The sequence below is a fragment of the Mesoplodon mirus genome (assembly GCF_964341445.2).
Source record: "Mesoplodon mirus genome assembly, chromosome: 5".
Lineage (NCBI taxonomy): Eukaryota > Metazoa > Chordata > Mammalia > Artiodactyla > Ziphiidae > Mesoplodon > Mesoplodon mirus.
Window position 1 is genome coordinate 1981802 of NC_138980.1, and position 15516 is coordinate 1997317.

Genomic DNA, 15516 nt, shown 5'->3' on the forward strand with positions numbered 1-15516 from the left:
TGTGCCCAGGACACAAAGGATAGGCACTGAGATAACATCCTCAGAACAACTCACTCCCAACCCAAACTTCTGTATGGAACCAGTTGAAGGGTCCCAAAGAAATCTCCAAATATGAAGATGAGCCTTCAGAGGCTCCCACTTACCCAGGGACACCAGGTTGCTGTAGTTCTCCAGCATTACATCCCTGTACAGGGCTCTTTGAGCAGGGCTCAGCTGCGCCCATTCATCCTGGGTGAAAAGCACGGCCACATCCTTGAAGGTCACTGATTCCTGTAAGGGCAAACCCATCCCCGTTGACTGGTGGCTACTCCCTCACATGACTCTCTGGGAAATGCTGTGACCTTCTGCAGGGCTGTTAGCACAGAAGGGGGATGGTGTTCTGTGACAAGGGAAGCACTTCCTCAGGGTCTCCTAGGGGTCAAGCTTTTATCAGACTTCGTTCCCCTGAAGAAAAATACCTTGTGGAGAAGACAGGCCTCCTCAGCACTGGGACTTCACACTGGCTGTTCATCTTGCCCAAAACATTTTCTCCCATCTCCATCTATCTGCACAGCCCTGCCTGTACCCCCACCCCCATGACCAATCCTACCCAGGTCTTGGCTTCAGCATTACCTCTTCAGCACCCCTCCTCAACTGCTCCCATTTCACCTGTGCAGGGCTATCCAAGCACTGTCCCACTTTACTGAGTTTTGGTTTACTTTTGGTTTCCCCCACTGGACTGTTAACTCCAAGAAGCTATGGACCATTTCCACATCTCCCTTGTCTTCCCATCATGTCTTCTAGAACATGGCCCGTGTACCCAGCACCTGTTACAAATGTGTTACTCAGCAACTCCTGCTTTTCTTCAGCTGAACCCAACACACATACACAGTTCTCATGGAAACAGTCCTTCTGGACAATGTGACCTTGTTCCCTCTGGTCACAACTAGTACCTTCTGTGGAAATTCTTGGCTGAGAGGCCAAGAGAGCTGTTGTGAACTGAGAAAGAAAAGTAGAAGCCCAGAGAAGAAAGGCAAGGGTCCAAGAGAAAGGACTTTTAGATTATTCTAGACCCCACTTGCCTAGCTGAAGTACAGGTGCATTTTGGCCTTTGGATTTTGGGCAATATCCCAGTATCCTTCCAATAAAGGCCTGCTTTTGCTTAAGGTAGTCTGAGTTAGGCTTCTGTTACCTGCACCCAGAGCCTTGCACAAAGTAGGCTGAACCAAGGAACATTTGTTGGACTGAACCCATGAACCAATCTGTCAGGGACCATTGTTCACCTTTCTGTCATGGGCATAGATCTAATACTTGGCACATTTTACATCCCTAATACAGGTCTGCTGAATGGCAACCAAAATTATGGCAGCCTGTAAACACAAGGTAATTGTGTGACACCAACAATGAATTTGAGGAAAAGGCTAGGGAAGAGAAATATCACAGTGGACTGGCACCATGAAGACAGGTTTCAAAACAAAAGTGGTGCCTGAGATGGGTTCTAAAGGACAAGCTAGAAACCAAGGAGAAGGGTGAGCAACCAGTGAGCTGGGACTGGGTTGACACGGCACTTTCAATCGGCTGCTCAGCCTTTCCAGTGATTTCTGCCACAGATTCCTGCCCTGGACAGGTTTAAGTGTGAATGAGTTAGAACAAATTTACCAAATTCATCAGAATTTGTACACTCAAATGAATGTTGTCTCCTTCAAAGTGGAGTCCATACCCTTATTCTAAAGAAGTTAGCACTGCTCAAAGCTTTTCAGTAATTTACTGAAATTGAAAACATACCACTTGAGTGATTTCATTTGTACCCAATATTCCTCTGAAGTAAAAAGCCAAATATAATTTTTTTAAAAAGCCCAGTAAATCCCACCTTTCTAAGAAAGCATTCCAATTTCTCTCTTCTATCACTGCCATGTTAGGTACTGCCTTTACCACTTTAGACCCTTATTTTACTTGCTAGTGGAAAGAGTGCAGGTTTCCACTTTGGACCAACCTGGGTTTCACTTCCAGTTGCGTCACTTAGGTGAGATTTAGCAAGTTCCTGAGCTCTGACACCCACCAGGATGTGCCCAAGATGGCGGGGCAGGAACGGGTCAGGCTCCTGAGTGAGACTGGACTGGGAGAAAAGCTCCTGGTCAGGGGAAAGAAACAGGCCCACCCTCTTCAACCACTACATTCAAATCTCCTAAGGCAATTTAGAGGGGGAAGCCCACAGCAATCCCTCACTCACCTGGACCATGGTTGGCAGGCACCTGACTGCCATTCCTTCTTCTCTGATGACTCAGGCTGGTAACACCTTCTACTGTTTATGAGGAGAGGACTGGGTCAAAAGATATCACACAGCAGTCCAGAGTGGGGCTTTGAGCATTCACACCCTGGGAATCCTCCAGTACTCCAGGTAGTGAATTCTTAGTCCCTATTTGCTCCCAATCCTCTCTCCTCCTGGAGGGTCTTTCTGATGGCCTCCCCTGTAAAGGGAATAGCTCACCTTGCAGTTACTCCCACCACCCCCCACCAATTTTCCCCCTAGCAATCTGAGTCAGATCCTCCCTATCTTCCCTTCTGTATTTAAATACTTTGACTTTTCTTGAAGAAAGCATCCTCCAGCCCGTTTTCACACTTTCTACACACCCTCCAGCCTTTTGCCCTTAAATTATGCTGAAAGATCTCAAGAAAAGTGTGTCTCCTGCCTGGATGGCTGCCTAATCCTGGGGCGGGGAGTGAAAGAAGTAGGGAAGGAGGGTCGTCTTCTTTCTCCTAGAAAAAAGCTAAGAAGGCTGGATTTTCATTGTCGAGACGTCTCTCAAGGCCATGCCGTTCTCTGGCCTCAGGCCTCTCCTTCTCTGGCGCCCAGTTTGGGAGACCTGGAGTCAAAGGTGGGAGAGAAGCAGTGTATTTGTGCGGGGTGGGGGTAGGAGTGGGCGTTGGGCGCCACGCATGTTAATCGTACAACCCACCCTCCCGCCCTCTGCCAGGTCCCCTGGGAAGCAGCTGCAGGGGCTGCGCAGCTGCTGACCCGGCCTCAGCGAGTTCCGGATACTGTGATCCGGACAACACCGGGAGCATCTACCACAGAGCGTAAATGGGCTTCCCGGAGTCGTTTCCAAAACACACGCCAGAGGCCCTGACCGCATCCTTTTCCACATGCACCCGCAGATTCGGACCCTAAACCCGAGAGCTCACACCTGGCCTTTTTGTCTTTGGAATCAAACCTTAGTCATACGTCCCGGGAAGTTTGGGGCATCAGATTACCGTCTTTCAGAACGGACCACGACCCAGACCTACTCGGTTTTCATCCGCCCTTCCCACCGGGCTCCACCACCCCAAGGCTGCTCCCGCTCTCCCGATGCGGCTTCGGCCACCGTGTCTAGTCAACACTGCGTTGCCCTTCGAGGAGCCTCTGCCCGCGGCGCGAGACCGCCACCGCCACATCGCAGGCAGAACACAATGAGCTGGAGTCTGCAGTCCGGATCCGAACTGCGCTTGCGCGTTGCCGGGAGACCCGCCGAGCCGGATTCCCTCAAGTCAGAGAGCTGCAGCGCTTCTGCTTCGCAGACTCCACTTCCCAGAGGGCGAATCGGCGGGAAGCGCCCGCACCAGCGCCGGGCGTAGAAACTGATATTGCGCGCCTGCGCAGATTAGGGCCCCGCCGCTCAACACCCCCACCCCCCACCCCCCACCCCCCCAGGCCAAGGGGGTTTCCTTGCAGAAACTACATTTCCCAGGGACCTCGGCGGAGGCGTCACGGTTCCCTAGGCAGGTAACCACCCGCGCGCTAACCCGCACGTGAGGATTTGGTTCCGTTTGGATCAGACTAGGGAAGGCAGAGACCAGCGAAAAGTTAACGAAGGGATAAGAAAGGTCAGTCCGAGGAAGCGGCACCTGATCCGGCGAGTAGAGCTGATCCAGGACGGCCCCCAAGGACTCAGGAGGCGACAAGTCGAAAAGGAGCATTCCTGAGGGATGACCGCGCGGAGATGACTTGAGAAGGCAGCGGGATTGTGCCTCGGCCACGGGGATGCAAAAAATGCCAACAGTGTGGCCTGGCGTTCGGGCTGGGGCGTGGTTCGGGCGATGAGTGGGGCCCGGGGACCGGGAGGACGGAGGTGCGGGCTGAAGGCCTGCGGACCAGTGAGGAGGCTGCTGCGGCAGTTCAGGACCCAGCGAATAGTGGCTGGGACCAGAGTGGTGGCCGGGACCAGAGTGGTGGCCACGGGACCAAGGGCACGGCGCGAGAACGTCGACAGGTAGAATAAACTTGGTTCTCCACGACTTATCACGAGGAAGGAGCTGGATGCCAAGGCTGTCTTGTACAACTGGGTGGTATTTAGAGAGGTGGTATTTATTTTTGTGGACAGTGTTTTGCGGAGGCGGGCAAGGATGAGATAAAATATACAAAGATCCAACTGGAGATATTTAGTTGCCTTTGAATTTTCACGGATCGCGGGAAGGAAAGATGAGAGAGTTTTAACTGTCGGTGGGGAAAAAAAGCCAAGAACGGACCTCTTAGTGAGCGGTGTCAGTGACTTTACTTACGTGGCACTATGGCATTGTTTTGGGTTTTACTGAAGATTTCATTCTATAGACACTTTTGGAGCCTTTATGTGTCAGGCATTGTTCTAGGGGCTGGAGAAATAGTGAAACCCTGAACTTATGCAGGTTGAATTCTACCAGAGGGGGTACTCAATAAACAGAAAATATTGATTAGGTAGTGATGACACATTGAGGCTGTGTTACGGTTTAGAGTGTGACAGGGGTGGGGAGGTGTTTTGAGAAGCGTTTAGAGAAGTTCTCTTTGAGGAGGTAACATTTGAGCAGAGATTTGAATGTAGTGAGGAAGGAAACCATGTGCATATCTGGGAAGAGAACAGAAATGCTGACCAGAGATAGAAGTGTGCTTGGTGAGCCTGTGGTTTAGCAAGGCCAGTGTGACAGGAGAGGGCATAGTGAACAAGGGAGAGTGGGAGAGGAGGTTGGAAGGGTAATTAGAGGGCTTGAAGGACATCGTAAAAAGTTTGCACGTATTCTCTGTGTGACAGAAAACCATCGAAGGGGTTTGAGCAAAAGAGTGGCTTGGCTGAACACATTTTGACAGAATCACTGGTCCGCTGTGGGGCGAACAGGCTGTGGTGCGGCTAGAGGGAATACAGGGAAACCAGTTAGGAGGCTATTACACCAGTGGGGGTGGGGTGGGGGGAAGAGAGAGCCTCCTACAATTATATCACCTTCGTACAAGGCATTTGCTTTGAGAGCCTAAGATAATTAAGGGTTGTGGATGCCATGCTAAGGAGTTTGGATATTGTTCTGTTTTCAGATATATAAGGATAATAATAATAAAATATTTATTGAGCACTAAATATGTGTTAGGCACTTTCATAAGCACTTTACATTAGTATTGAATGTAATCCAAAGCTATGAGGTTTGCACTGTTAACAAATAAGAAAACTGAGACAGTGATATACTAAGTGCCTTGCCCAAGGTCTCATGTCTAGTAAGTGGGACCAGGAGTCCTGCCCCTGCTGATAGAGGAAAGGTGCAGAAGTTTCCTCCTGACTTGTTGCCCAGAATGGCTAAGCACTGACATACAAGGGCCCGAAGCTTCCAAAACTCCTGAAAAAGTAGTGAAACCTTCTACTGACCCATTTATCTGACCCATTTCTCCTGCTGCTCCCTCTAAGTGTTAATATTTTACCAGTTTGGGGTTATTGCATCCATCTTAGGCTTCAATACATTTTATTCTTCCTCTCCCCCTTGTCTTCTGCCTTCCTTTTGAGCCTTTAATTTTGCTGCTCTCTTTATAATCTTCCATCTGTTTTCTACCCATCTCTCTGCCTCCCTCTTCCCCTCCATTTCTGTCTCTTGAGATCAGGTGGGGAACAAGAAAATACATGAAGAGAAAGGAAGAAGCTGGATGCAAGCGAGAGACATTATTTAAAATCTTAAGTTTCTGAGGTTACAATTAATTCAGTGTTTCCTTCCTCCTTAGTCCTTGCCTTTTCTAATTCCATAGAGGTCCTGTAGCCCAAAGAGACCAAACTGCTCAAATTCCAAACACTCAGAGTCCATGGGGAACCTCCTCCATTGCCACCCACAGATATCTTCTGTACCCATCGTTTCTTGATTTCCACCTCTCCCAGTGGAAAGTTTCCTTCCTCCTGTTGAAAAAAGATCCCTGGAGCCTCCACCTGTGCCCCAAATCTTATTTTCACACTTTGAGCTGCACATCTCCTCCTTTCTGCACCTTCAGACTCTCCCATGCAGTGATAAACATGCTCAGTTCTTCTACTTTAAATCATACAAATGCTCTTGGCAGATTATTTGTTGGCTAAATCAACACCTTTCTCAATCCCCCCTTTTCCTTGCCTACCTCCTCTATAGAGGCTGGAAGAGCTAAGTACTTATTTTTTTCAGCCTCCTTTGCTCCTAGCCTCCATGCAACACAGCTGTGATCAGTGAGGTTTAGGAAGAAGTCTCCTGAGGGGCTTCTGGGAAAACCTTTTCTGATAAAAGGCACAGATGTTGCTGGTGCTACACACCCCCTTTCTTCCTGCTCTGAATGCAGATATTTTACATGAAGCTATATAGGAGCCATATCATGTGACATGATGAAAAAGTCATGAAACTCAAGGCATTGAATTATTTTGTCTGAACCAATGCCAACCACCTCCAGATTTGTTACGGGAGAAAAACAAATCCCTATTTGCTTGTAAGCCATTGTTATCTGGGCTTTCTATTATTTGTAGCCAAAAGCTCTTCTGATATATACACCCTCTCTCAACCACAATCTCTCTCTAGTTATCTTCCTAAATCTCTCCTTTCTCAAACTACTAAGTCCTTTTCAATCTTTAAGTCACTCTTCAACCCACTAAAATTTACAGAGGTTATCAATAACCAAACCAAAGGCCATTTTCTATTTTTACCTTACTTTAATCCTCTGTGGCATTTGAAAATATGAAATATCCTATCCCTATGCTAAAATTCTTTTTTCTATGCCACCACCTTCTCCTGATTTTTCTTTCTGTTTTTCATTTTTCTTTTGCCTGTTGTTTCCCCTCAGCTTCTACTGATGACGCCTTCCACTTACTGCATTCAAAGACAGTACTCCCAGAAAATCCTTTATCACTGCCCCTTCTACTTATTCTACTGCCTATCAGGAATCTTCACTTGGATACCCACAGACTCATAAAATACCCCCAGACCAAACTGATCATTGCCCCACATAGCCAGTCAACTTTTTGTGTTCTTAATTATGGCACCCATCCACCCAAATAAATTCAAGTGCTCACATTTAATTGATTACATTACCTAGATTCTGCCTTATTATTGCTTGAATTCTTCCTTTCCTCTCCCATCCCACTGCCAGTTTCTTGGTTCAGCCCTTGAAAAACAAAACAAAGACTATCTTATGCAGTTTGATTTCCTAATCATATTTATCACCTATTTAGCACTTATTAAATGTGTATAAAACAAATGAAATTGCCTTAACTACTCTCATAACTATAGATCTATAAAATCTTTCTCTTTGTTTTGAATATGTTGTGAGTAGCAAAGATTTTGTTAATATGTCAAATTTTCATGTCTGTTAGTGTTCAGCCTCTTCTCCTTTCCACTTTGATAGTTAGAGTACAACACAAAGATGTATTTGAATCCTATGTACTCAAAGACTATATTTGTTATATTGTTTTCTAAGTAATTAGCTTATTTAACAATAGTTTAATGACTGTTAATTGAGAACTTAAAACAGCATGCTATTGCATTAAGATTTGCACAATTATTCTATCACCTGGTAGCAAGCAGCCAATATTTCAGAGGAGAAAATAACAGGGGGAGGGGGAAGGACATGGAGGAATAATAGAAGTTGGTAGAGGTAGAGAATTTTGACTTAAAACATTCAGGGAAACCAGATTATGGAATAGGAGCATCTAGATAACATATATAACATGGTGAAAAATCAAGCATATTTATGTTTGTAGCATTTTAGAGCTTATAGGGATCTTGGAGCCTTCTAAATCTAAAATCCCTCATTTACCAAATAAGGACACTGGGACCTGGTGAAAGTAGGTGACTTGTCCAAGTTAGTGGCAGATCAGGACTACATACCAGGTCTTTGGGCTATCCAGTTAAGCACTCTCACATTTCCTCTCCAGTGTGAAGTCTCTGATGTCCAAAGGAGAATCTGCAGTATAATACAATAGAACTTATCTTCAGCATGAATCCTCATTGCTTAGAACATTAGCTACTTAAACCTTCTAGTATAAAGTTTTACTTTCTGAATCAAGATTTCTCCACTTCTATATGGTTTCTCTGCAGTGGTCTGTATTTTCTGATATGGTATATTATACTTCAACTAAAAGATTACTACAATCATTACATTTATTAGGTTTCTACATCACATGACTTATCTGATTATCACTGAAGAGTTCATCATGGTGAAGGATCCCACGGAAGCTTCCCTCACGTATGAGTTCTCTGATGCCGTGTAAGATTTGTACTCCGACTGAAGGCTTTTCCACATTCATTACACTGATAGGGTTTCTCTCCTGTATGCGTTCTCTGATGCACTATAAGGGATGAATTCTTAATGAAGGCTTTTCCACACTGATTGCATTCATAGGGCTTCTCACCAGTATGTATTCTTTGATGCTCAATCAGGTATGCGCTCTGGCTGAAGGCCTTTCCACATTCACTGCATTCATAAGGCTTCTCTCCAGTATGAGTAACCTGATGTACAGTAAGGGATGATCGCCCAGTGAAATGTTTCCCACATATCATACACTCATAAGGTTTCTCTCCAGTATGAATTCTCCGATGCTGAGTAAGAGATGAATTCTTACTGAAAGCTTTCCCACACTGATTACATTCAAAAGGTTTTACTCCAGAATGAAGTCTCTGATGCTCTATAAGGTATGTACTTTGGCTAAAGGATTTCCCACATTTGTTACATTTGTAGGGTTTTTCTCCAGTATGATTTCGCTGATGCAGGGTAAGAGCTGAGCTCTTACTAAAGGCTTTTCCACATTCACTACACTCATAGGGCTTTTCTCCAGTATGGCTTCTCTGATGTACAGTGAGATGCATACTTTGACTGAAGGCTTTTCCACATTCATTACATTCATAGGGTTTTTCTCCTGTATGAGTTCTTTGATGCACTGTGAGATTCATACTTTGGGTAAAAGCTTTACCACATTCATTACATTTGTAGGGTTTCTCTCCAGTATGAATCCTTTCATGTTGAATAAGGGATGAATTCTTGCGGAAAGCTTTTCCACACTCTTTACATTGATATGGTTTCTCTCCAGTATGAGTTCTTTGATGAACAGTAAGATTCATGCTCTGACTGAAGGTTTTCCCACATTCGTTACATTTGTAAGGTTTCTCTCCAGTATGAATTCTTTGATGTACAGTAAGCGAGGAGCGTTCAATGAAGTGCTTCCCACATACATTACAGTTATAGGGTTTCTCCCCTGTATGAGTCCTCTGGTGCTTAAGGAGGGATGAACTCTGGCTGAAGGTTTTCCCACAATCATTACATCCGTAGATTTTCTTTCCTGCAAACATTCTTTGAGTTTTAATTAATTCAGCATTTTGTTTAGTGTCTTTTCCATGTGAATTCCAACTGTGAGGACTTTTCCCCACAGGAATAGTTTGTTGTGTATCAATGATTGAACCCTGACTGAAACATCTTTCAAATTCATTACCTCCACATGTCCTTCTCACAGTGAGGGTTTCCTTATGGGTAATGTGCACTTGGCCCAGATGTCTATCCTGGTTTTTCTGTTGCCCCTCTAACCAATTATCAGGTTCCCAGGTTTCCCCTAAAGAAGAATGCCAGAGACCTTCTCTTTCCATTATTACCCCATAAGATAAATCTTCAGTAATTAGGGCTTTGTAGTTGACTCTTTGGTTTCAAGTCTTATCTCCCAGTCTGAAAAAAATAAAAATTCAAATACACATTGGTTTCTGTGCTGAAAACTTATAAGGCAGGAAGAAGAGAATGAAACTGAGAATAACTATAGGGCACATTTGAGAGCTTTCAAAGATGTCCCTATAATTAGGAAGAGAATTGGAAGGGAGGGAAAAACAGTGAGCTGTCCATAAATAATAGGGAAACTAGAAGCAGGGTAAGCAGAGGAAAGAGTGAGCCTATGCAGGAGAGATAGATACTGAAATCACTGACCACTGGACAAGGCTAAATAATGAAGATGGAACTAAGGGAAGATATACAGACGAGCTGGGATTGGGAGAGGCAGATCACAAAGCCCTGGAACATTTATCTGGTATTCCTACCAGCAGTTTCTTCCCTCCCGAAGGCTGCCTATAATTCTGATACTAAATCTTCATAAAACATCACAGTGTGACACAGTGAAAAGATTGTTTACCCTAGAGTCAGACAAACGTGGGTTTAAACACTGGCTGTTAATCACTTATCATCTTAAGTAGTTGTTTCTCTGAGTCTGAGTTTTCAGAGATATAAAATGAGGATAAAATAATCTGATAAGGATAAGTAAATTAATGTATATAAACTACCCTTAGGGAACATACTTGTCTGGAACATAAAATACCAGAACATACTTGAAACCTAAACTCTCAAGGGAGGATGGCAAAATCTAAAAGCTCCTGTGCTCCACAAGGAGCATATGATTTTCTCACTCTCTTTAGGTAAGAGGGTCCTAAAGGGCCCTACCCTTTCCTAAATATCCATTCCTTACAGATAAGAACTGGTGGCAGAGGCAGGTAGGGGAGAATCTGTTGAACTGCTTGAGATGGGGCTGGAGGAAAGGCCTTGTAGCCACTCAGACTTTATTTTCTCAGATCTCATTTCTTATCCCAGACAAAACATCCTGGAGGCAGAGAGGCTGAGGACAGGGAACTACAATCTGAGAATCACCTTGTCGGCTTGATCAAAATTATCAACACTGAACCAACAGACCAAAGGTCTCTGGGCAGGAGGTTTACTATGAAGCAAAAGATACGCATGAACTGGACTTCCTCCTTCCAATCTGACCTGCTTACATAAAACAGAAAAAGTGGAAAGCCAAGCAGACTCCACCTGTAAAACACACACACCACCAAGAAACCTCAGAGAGGACCTATCCAGTCAAGCATGAAATACCAACAGGCAACACATGAACTGGAGGCTGCCTCTTGCCCCACTTCACTCTATCATATCCAGCTATCCAACTGAAGTTCTTTGAGATCATTCCAAGTGCTACCCAGTAAACAACATAAAGGACATGGGGCAGCTATTCACACTGTTAGACAAATACAATGTCCAGACAGACAAAACTATTCAAAGATAAATGACACACAGAAAATATCAAATTTGGAAACTAGGTAGAGGTTCAAGAAATTTTTAAAATAATAAAAGCAGGAGAACAAGGGGGTGGGGGGAAAGCATTAAAACCAAATGGGAGAATAAACATTGGAAGAATAAATGCTTCCAGTCATCAAAAGATGTAAAAAAAGTAAAAAAAAAAAAAAAAGTTACATACTGGGAGAAGGGGTTTGCAACACGTGATCCAAAAAGAGCTCTAGAACTTAGACTTGGAAAACAATATCTGTTTAACACTAAGCCCACTAGAAAAATGGACAGAAGACTTGAATAGACACTTAAGAAAAGGAAACCTGGGGACTTCTCTGGTGGCACAGTGGTTAAGAATCCGCCTGCCAACGCAGGGCACATGGGTTTGAGCCCTGGTCTGGGAAGATCCCACATGCTGCAGAGCAACTAAGCCCGTGCACCACAACTACTGAGGCTGCACTCTAGAGCCTACGAGCCACAACTACTGAGCCCACATGCCACAACTATTGAAGCCTGCGCACCTAGAGCCCGTGCTCTGAAACAAGAGAAGCCACCGCAATGAGAAGCTCACGCACTGCAATGAAGAGGAGCCCCTGCTCGCCGCAACTAGAGAAAGCCCACGCACGGCAACGAAGACCCAATGCAGCCAAACATAAAAATAAATAAATAAATTTATTTTTAAAAAAGAAAAGGAAACCTGAATAGTGAGTAAACATAAGCAAAGATGCCAATCCAACAGTAACCAGGAGAAGGTTGAGTAAAGCCTCAGTGAGATACTGTTACCACATCCACCTGAGAAACAAAATTCAAAACTTCAAACTGACAGCTTCAGAATTTAGAAAGATGTGCAGTATGGGGAACTTCACATACTGCTGGTAGGAATGTAATTTGGTTCAAGTACTTGAAAAAAAGTGTAGTACTACCTAGAATGTAGAACAGGCACACAGACTATAAGATTTAGCAAATTCACTAGTAGGTACATACACTTAGGTAAATCTGTCTTGTAAAGGTTCACCATGATTCATAATTTTTAAAGTAGCATTGTGTACAAGAGCAAAAAACTGGAAACAACCCAAATGTCTACCAACAAGAGAAAGGATAACTAAATTGTCAAATACCTATACAAGAGAAATGAAAACAGTGAATGTTATGGATTTCACGTCTGCTTCTCCCCAAAATTCATATGTTGAAGCCTAATCCCCAGTGAGACAAGATTAAGAAATGGGAGTCTTTGGGTCATTAAGTCATGAGGGTAAAGCCCTGATAAGATTAGTGCCTTGATGAGAAGCGGCACACACGAGGGAACTTGCTCTATCCTGTGAACCAGGTGGAGGGCCCTCACCAAAAACCCATCCATGCTAGCACCCTGATCTCAGACTTCCAGCGTCTGGAACTATGAGAAATAAATGTCTGATAAATTCAGTCACCTGGTCTATGGTATTCTGTTATAGTAGCCTGAACTGCTTAAGACAGTAAACATTAATAAACTAAAGCCACACATATCAATATAAATGAATAAATAATTTAAGCAAAGTCACAGAAAAATACAGTAAGAGTCCATTTAGATAAAGTTTAAAAACAGACTATAACTAAATATATTGTTCATCTGTGGATAGCAATACTATAAAGAAAAGCAAGGGAAGGGATTTATCACAGAAGTGAGAACAGTGGTTGGTTATGTCTTGGGTAGAGGAAGAGGATGGGAATGAGGAGGTACTACTAGAGTACTAACAGTGTTCCATTTCTGAATCTGAATCTGGGCTCTGGTGCCTGGGTGTTTGCTTTCGTTATTATTCATTCATTTTTATCATAATGAACTACAAAAAAAAGCAGTACGGTTAAGACAACAACTTTGGAGCCGGACCGCCTGGCTCCATCACCGTTAGCTGTGCGACCTTGGGCAGATTACTTAACCTGTCCTGTGCTCCAGTTTCCTCATCTGTTAAATGGTACCTATCTAGTGTTGATATATGAACAATAATTAGTTGATATTTATAAAGGGCTTAGAAGACTACGCAGGTTTTTGCTAAGTAGTACCCGTATTTTACACATTCTTCTGTATATATGACATTTCAAAAAACAAATGAGAACAACAAAATATTTTCTATTTTTGAAAATACTGATCATTTTAAGTTGAAACATGTACTGCAGAAAACTTAATAGTAGGGGTTCAGTATATCTTCATGGAATTTAGAGACCTAACTTAAAAAGTTACCTCTGAAGATTTGCTGCTTAAGAAAAAGAAAAAAAATAGACTGCCCTACAAATTTTTTTAAAACTGGCCTAAGTGATCTCTCCAAGAACATGGGATGGTGAAGGACAGTGGAGTCATGTCTACAAAGGATTGAGGAAAAACTGATGTGACTCAAGAATTCCACATAGCCAGTACTCTATACATGCATAGGAAAAAAACAAAACATGTTCTTAAATATGAAAGATTCAGTAATTGCAATACTCCTAAACCATTCCTGAAATATTACCTAAATGTTTAAATGTTTGAACAAAGGATTTATCCAGGAATAGAATGCTCACTATTAGGAATCTAGTAATATATTAATAGGTCATGGGAAAAAGGTGCTTCAAAGTATTTGATAATATCCAACATCCAATCCTGATTCAAAAACAAAAATATTAGCATTGTACCAAGCATAAAAATAAAACACTAAAAGAATTCACACTAAAAAACAGAATCAAGGAAAGGATGCTTACTATTACTGCAACTATTTAATATTATTCCCAAAGTGTGACCACTTTTAGACAAATGAGAGGGGAGGAAATTTCATTTTTCCAAGATTACATAACTGTCTCTGTGGAAAACATAAAATTGTTAAGGTGGCTTTACTCATATTAGTGAAGTATTAAAGCCTGGAACTGAGCACTAAAGATCAAAACCATAGCTCTTTCAGGATTGGACGACATTTCAGATCCTTACCATTTTGCTCTCATTAAATAAGGACCTGTAACATGCACAGCTTTATGCTTGGCCACAATAAGAGTTCAATGATTGTTAGAGGTTATCACTATCATTATTATTTTATGTCAAACAATATACAGCTCTCTCTTCTGTTCCTTTATTCCTAAGCAGTTCTTTCAAGTGATGGCCCATACTCCCTTACAGTCTTAGAATGCCTAGTTAACTTTAGGATTTATATTAACTTTGGTACTCATCAGGACATAAGAGTCCCCAGGACCAAGGGGTATGGGAAAGTACAGCTCTTTCAGTATTTATGGCTGGGACTGGCCATAGTAGAGGCCAAGAGCCTGCAGAGTATTTGGCCAGGGGTCGGGGGCCTGGATGAGAGACTTGGGCAGCAGGCCCTGCTCTTCCTAGAGCAAGCTGATTTCTTTCTTTTCTCCTTTTATATTTCTTCCAGCCTAACAGTTAAGTTACTCCTTCCATTCAACCAGACTATTTCAGTACTCACCTGACTGGACTTCCTATGTAACACTCCTGCTACCCTACAGTGCATTCTCCACAAAGCAGCCGGATCGATCTTCTGAACATGATAAATCATTCATTCAATAACTGTTTATTGAGTGCGGCACTGTTCAAGGGGCTAGGGATACAGCAATGAACAAAAGTGCCCTGGAGGAACTTATATTTCAGTGAGAGGAAGAAGGATAATCAACATAATAAATAAATAAAATATTTAGTATTTAAGTGGTATACCTTATGGAAAAAATAAAAGCAATAAAATGGAAATAGGGAATATGATGGGTAAGGGGAAAAGTTTGTAATTTTAGATACAATCTTCGGGAAAGGCCTCACTGACAAGGTGACATTGAAGACAAGACTTTAGGGGCCAAGGAGGGAGTCACAGGACTATCAAAGGGAGAGCATCTCAGGCAGAAGGAACCACCAGTGCTGAGAGCCTGTGCAAGGATGAACAAACTTTTTGGATTCACCTACATTGATTACAGTCTTTTAGATTAGCTTTCCTACTGGAAGCAAAGATATGTGCCTGTACTAACCATTAATGAGGCTCATTATGAAGGTGGCATGAAGGTACATGGGGACTCGGTAAGAGCACCTAAATTCTCTCTCTTTGTGTGTGCACGTGTACACACATATACATTTACTCACACACAGAGGTAAATCAGATGATGCCTGGGGAAGAGCTGAGCACAGCACTCGGTTGCCACTTTCCCCTCTTGGTTTTGGACAGCATAATGAGACTAACTGGCAGTAACATCAAAGAAAATCTAGAAAGAACAAGATCTGGAATTTGCACATC

At 43.2% G+C, this 15516-nt stretch overlaps 1 protein-coding gene across 7 annotated transcripts in view; it reads right to left on the reverse strand.

The window, feature by feature from the left end:
* Positions 1-15516, reverse strand: part of ZNF454 (zinc finger protein 454) — a 49515-nt gene that overhangs the window by 18903 nt on the left and 15096 nt on the right. For 2 of the 7 annotated variants that reach the window (XM_082620357.1, XM_082620356.1), the window contains 4 exons: positions 9816-9904; positions 8080-8155; positions 2210-2843; positions 144-270 (listed from right to left, as the gene is read on the reverse strand). In XM_082620357.1, the coding sequence (XP_082476483.1) occupies positions 144-270; positions 2210-2242 (160 nt within the window). In that variant the 5' untranslated portion in view covers positions 2243-2843; positions 8080-8155; positions 9816-9904. Of the gene's footprint in view, positions 1-143; positions 271-2209; positions 2844-3264; positions 4042-4247; positions 4451-7284; positions 7358-8079; positions 9905-15516 lie in introns of those variants that run through there. The other 5 variants (XM_082620358.1, XM_082620360.1, XM_082620359.1 and 2 more) reach the window with 5 other exon arrangements.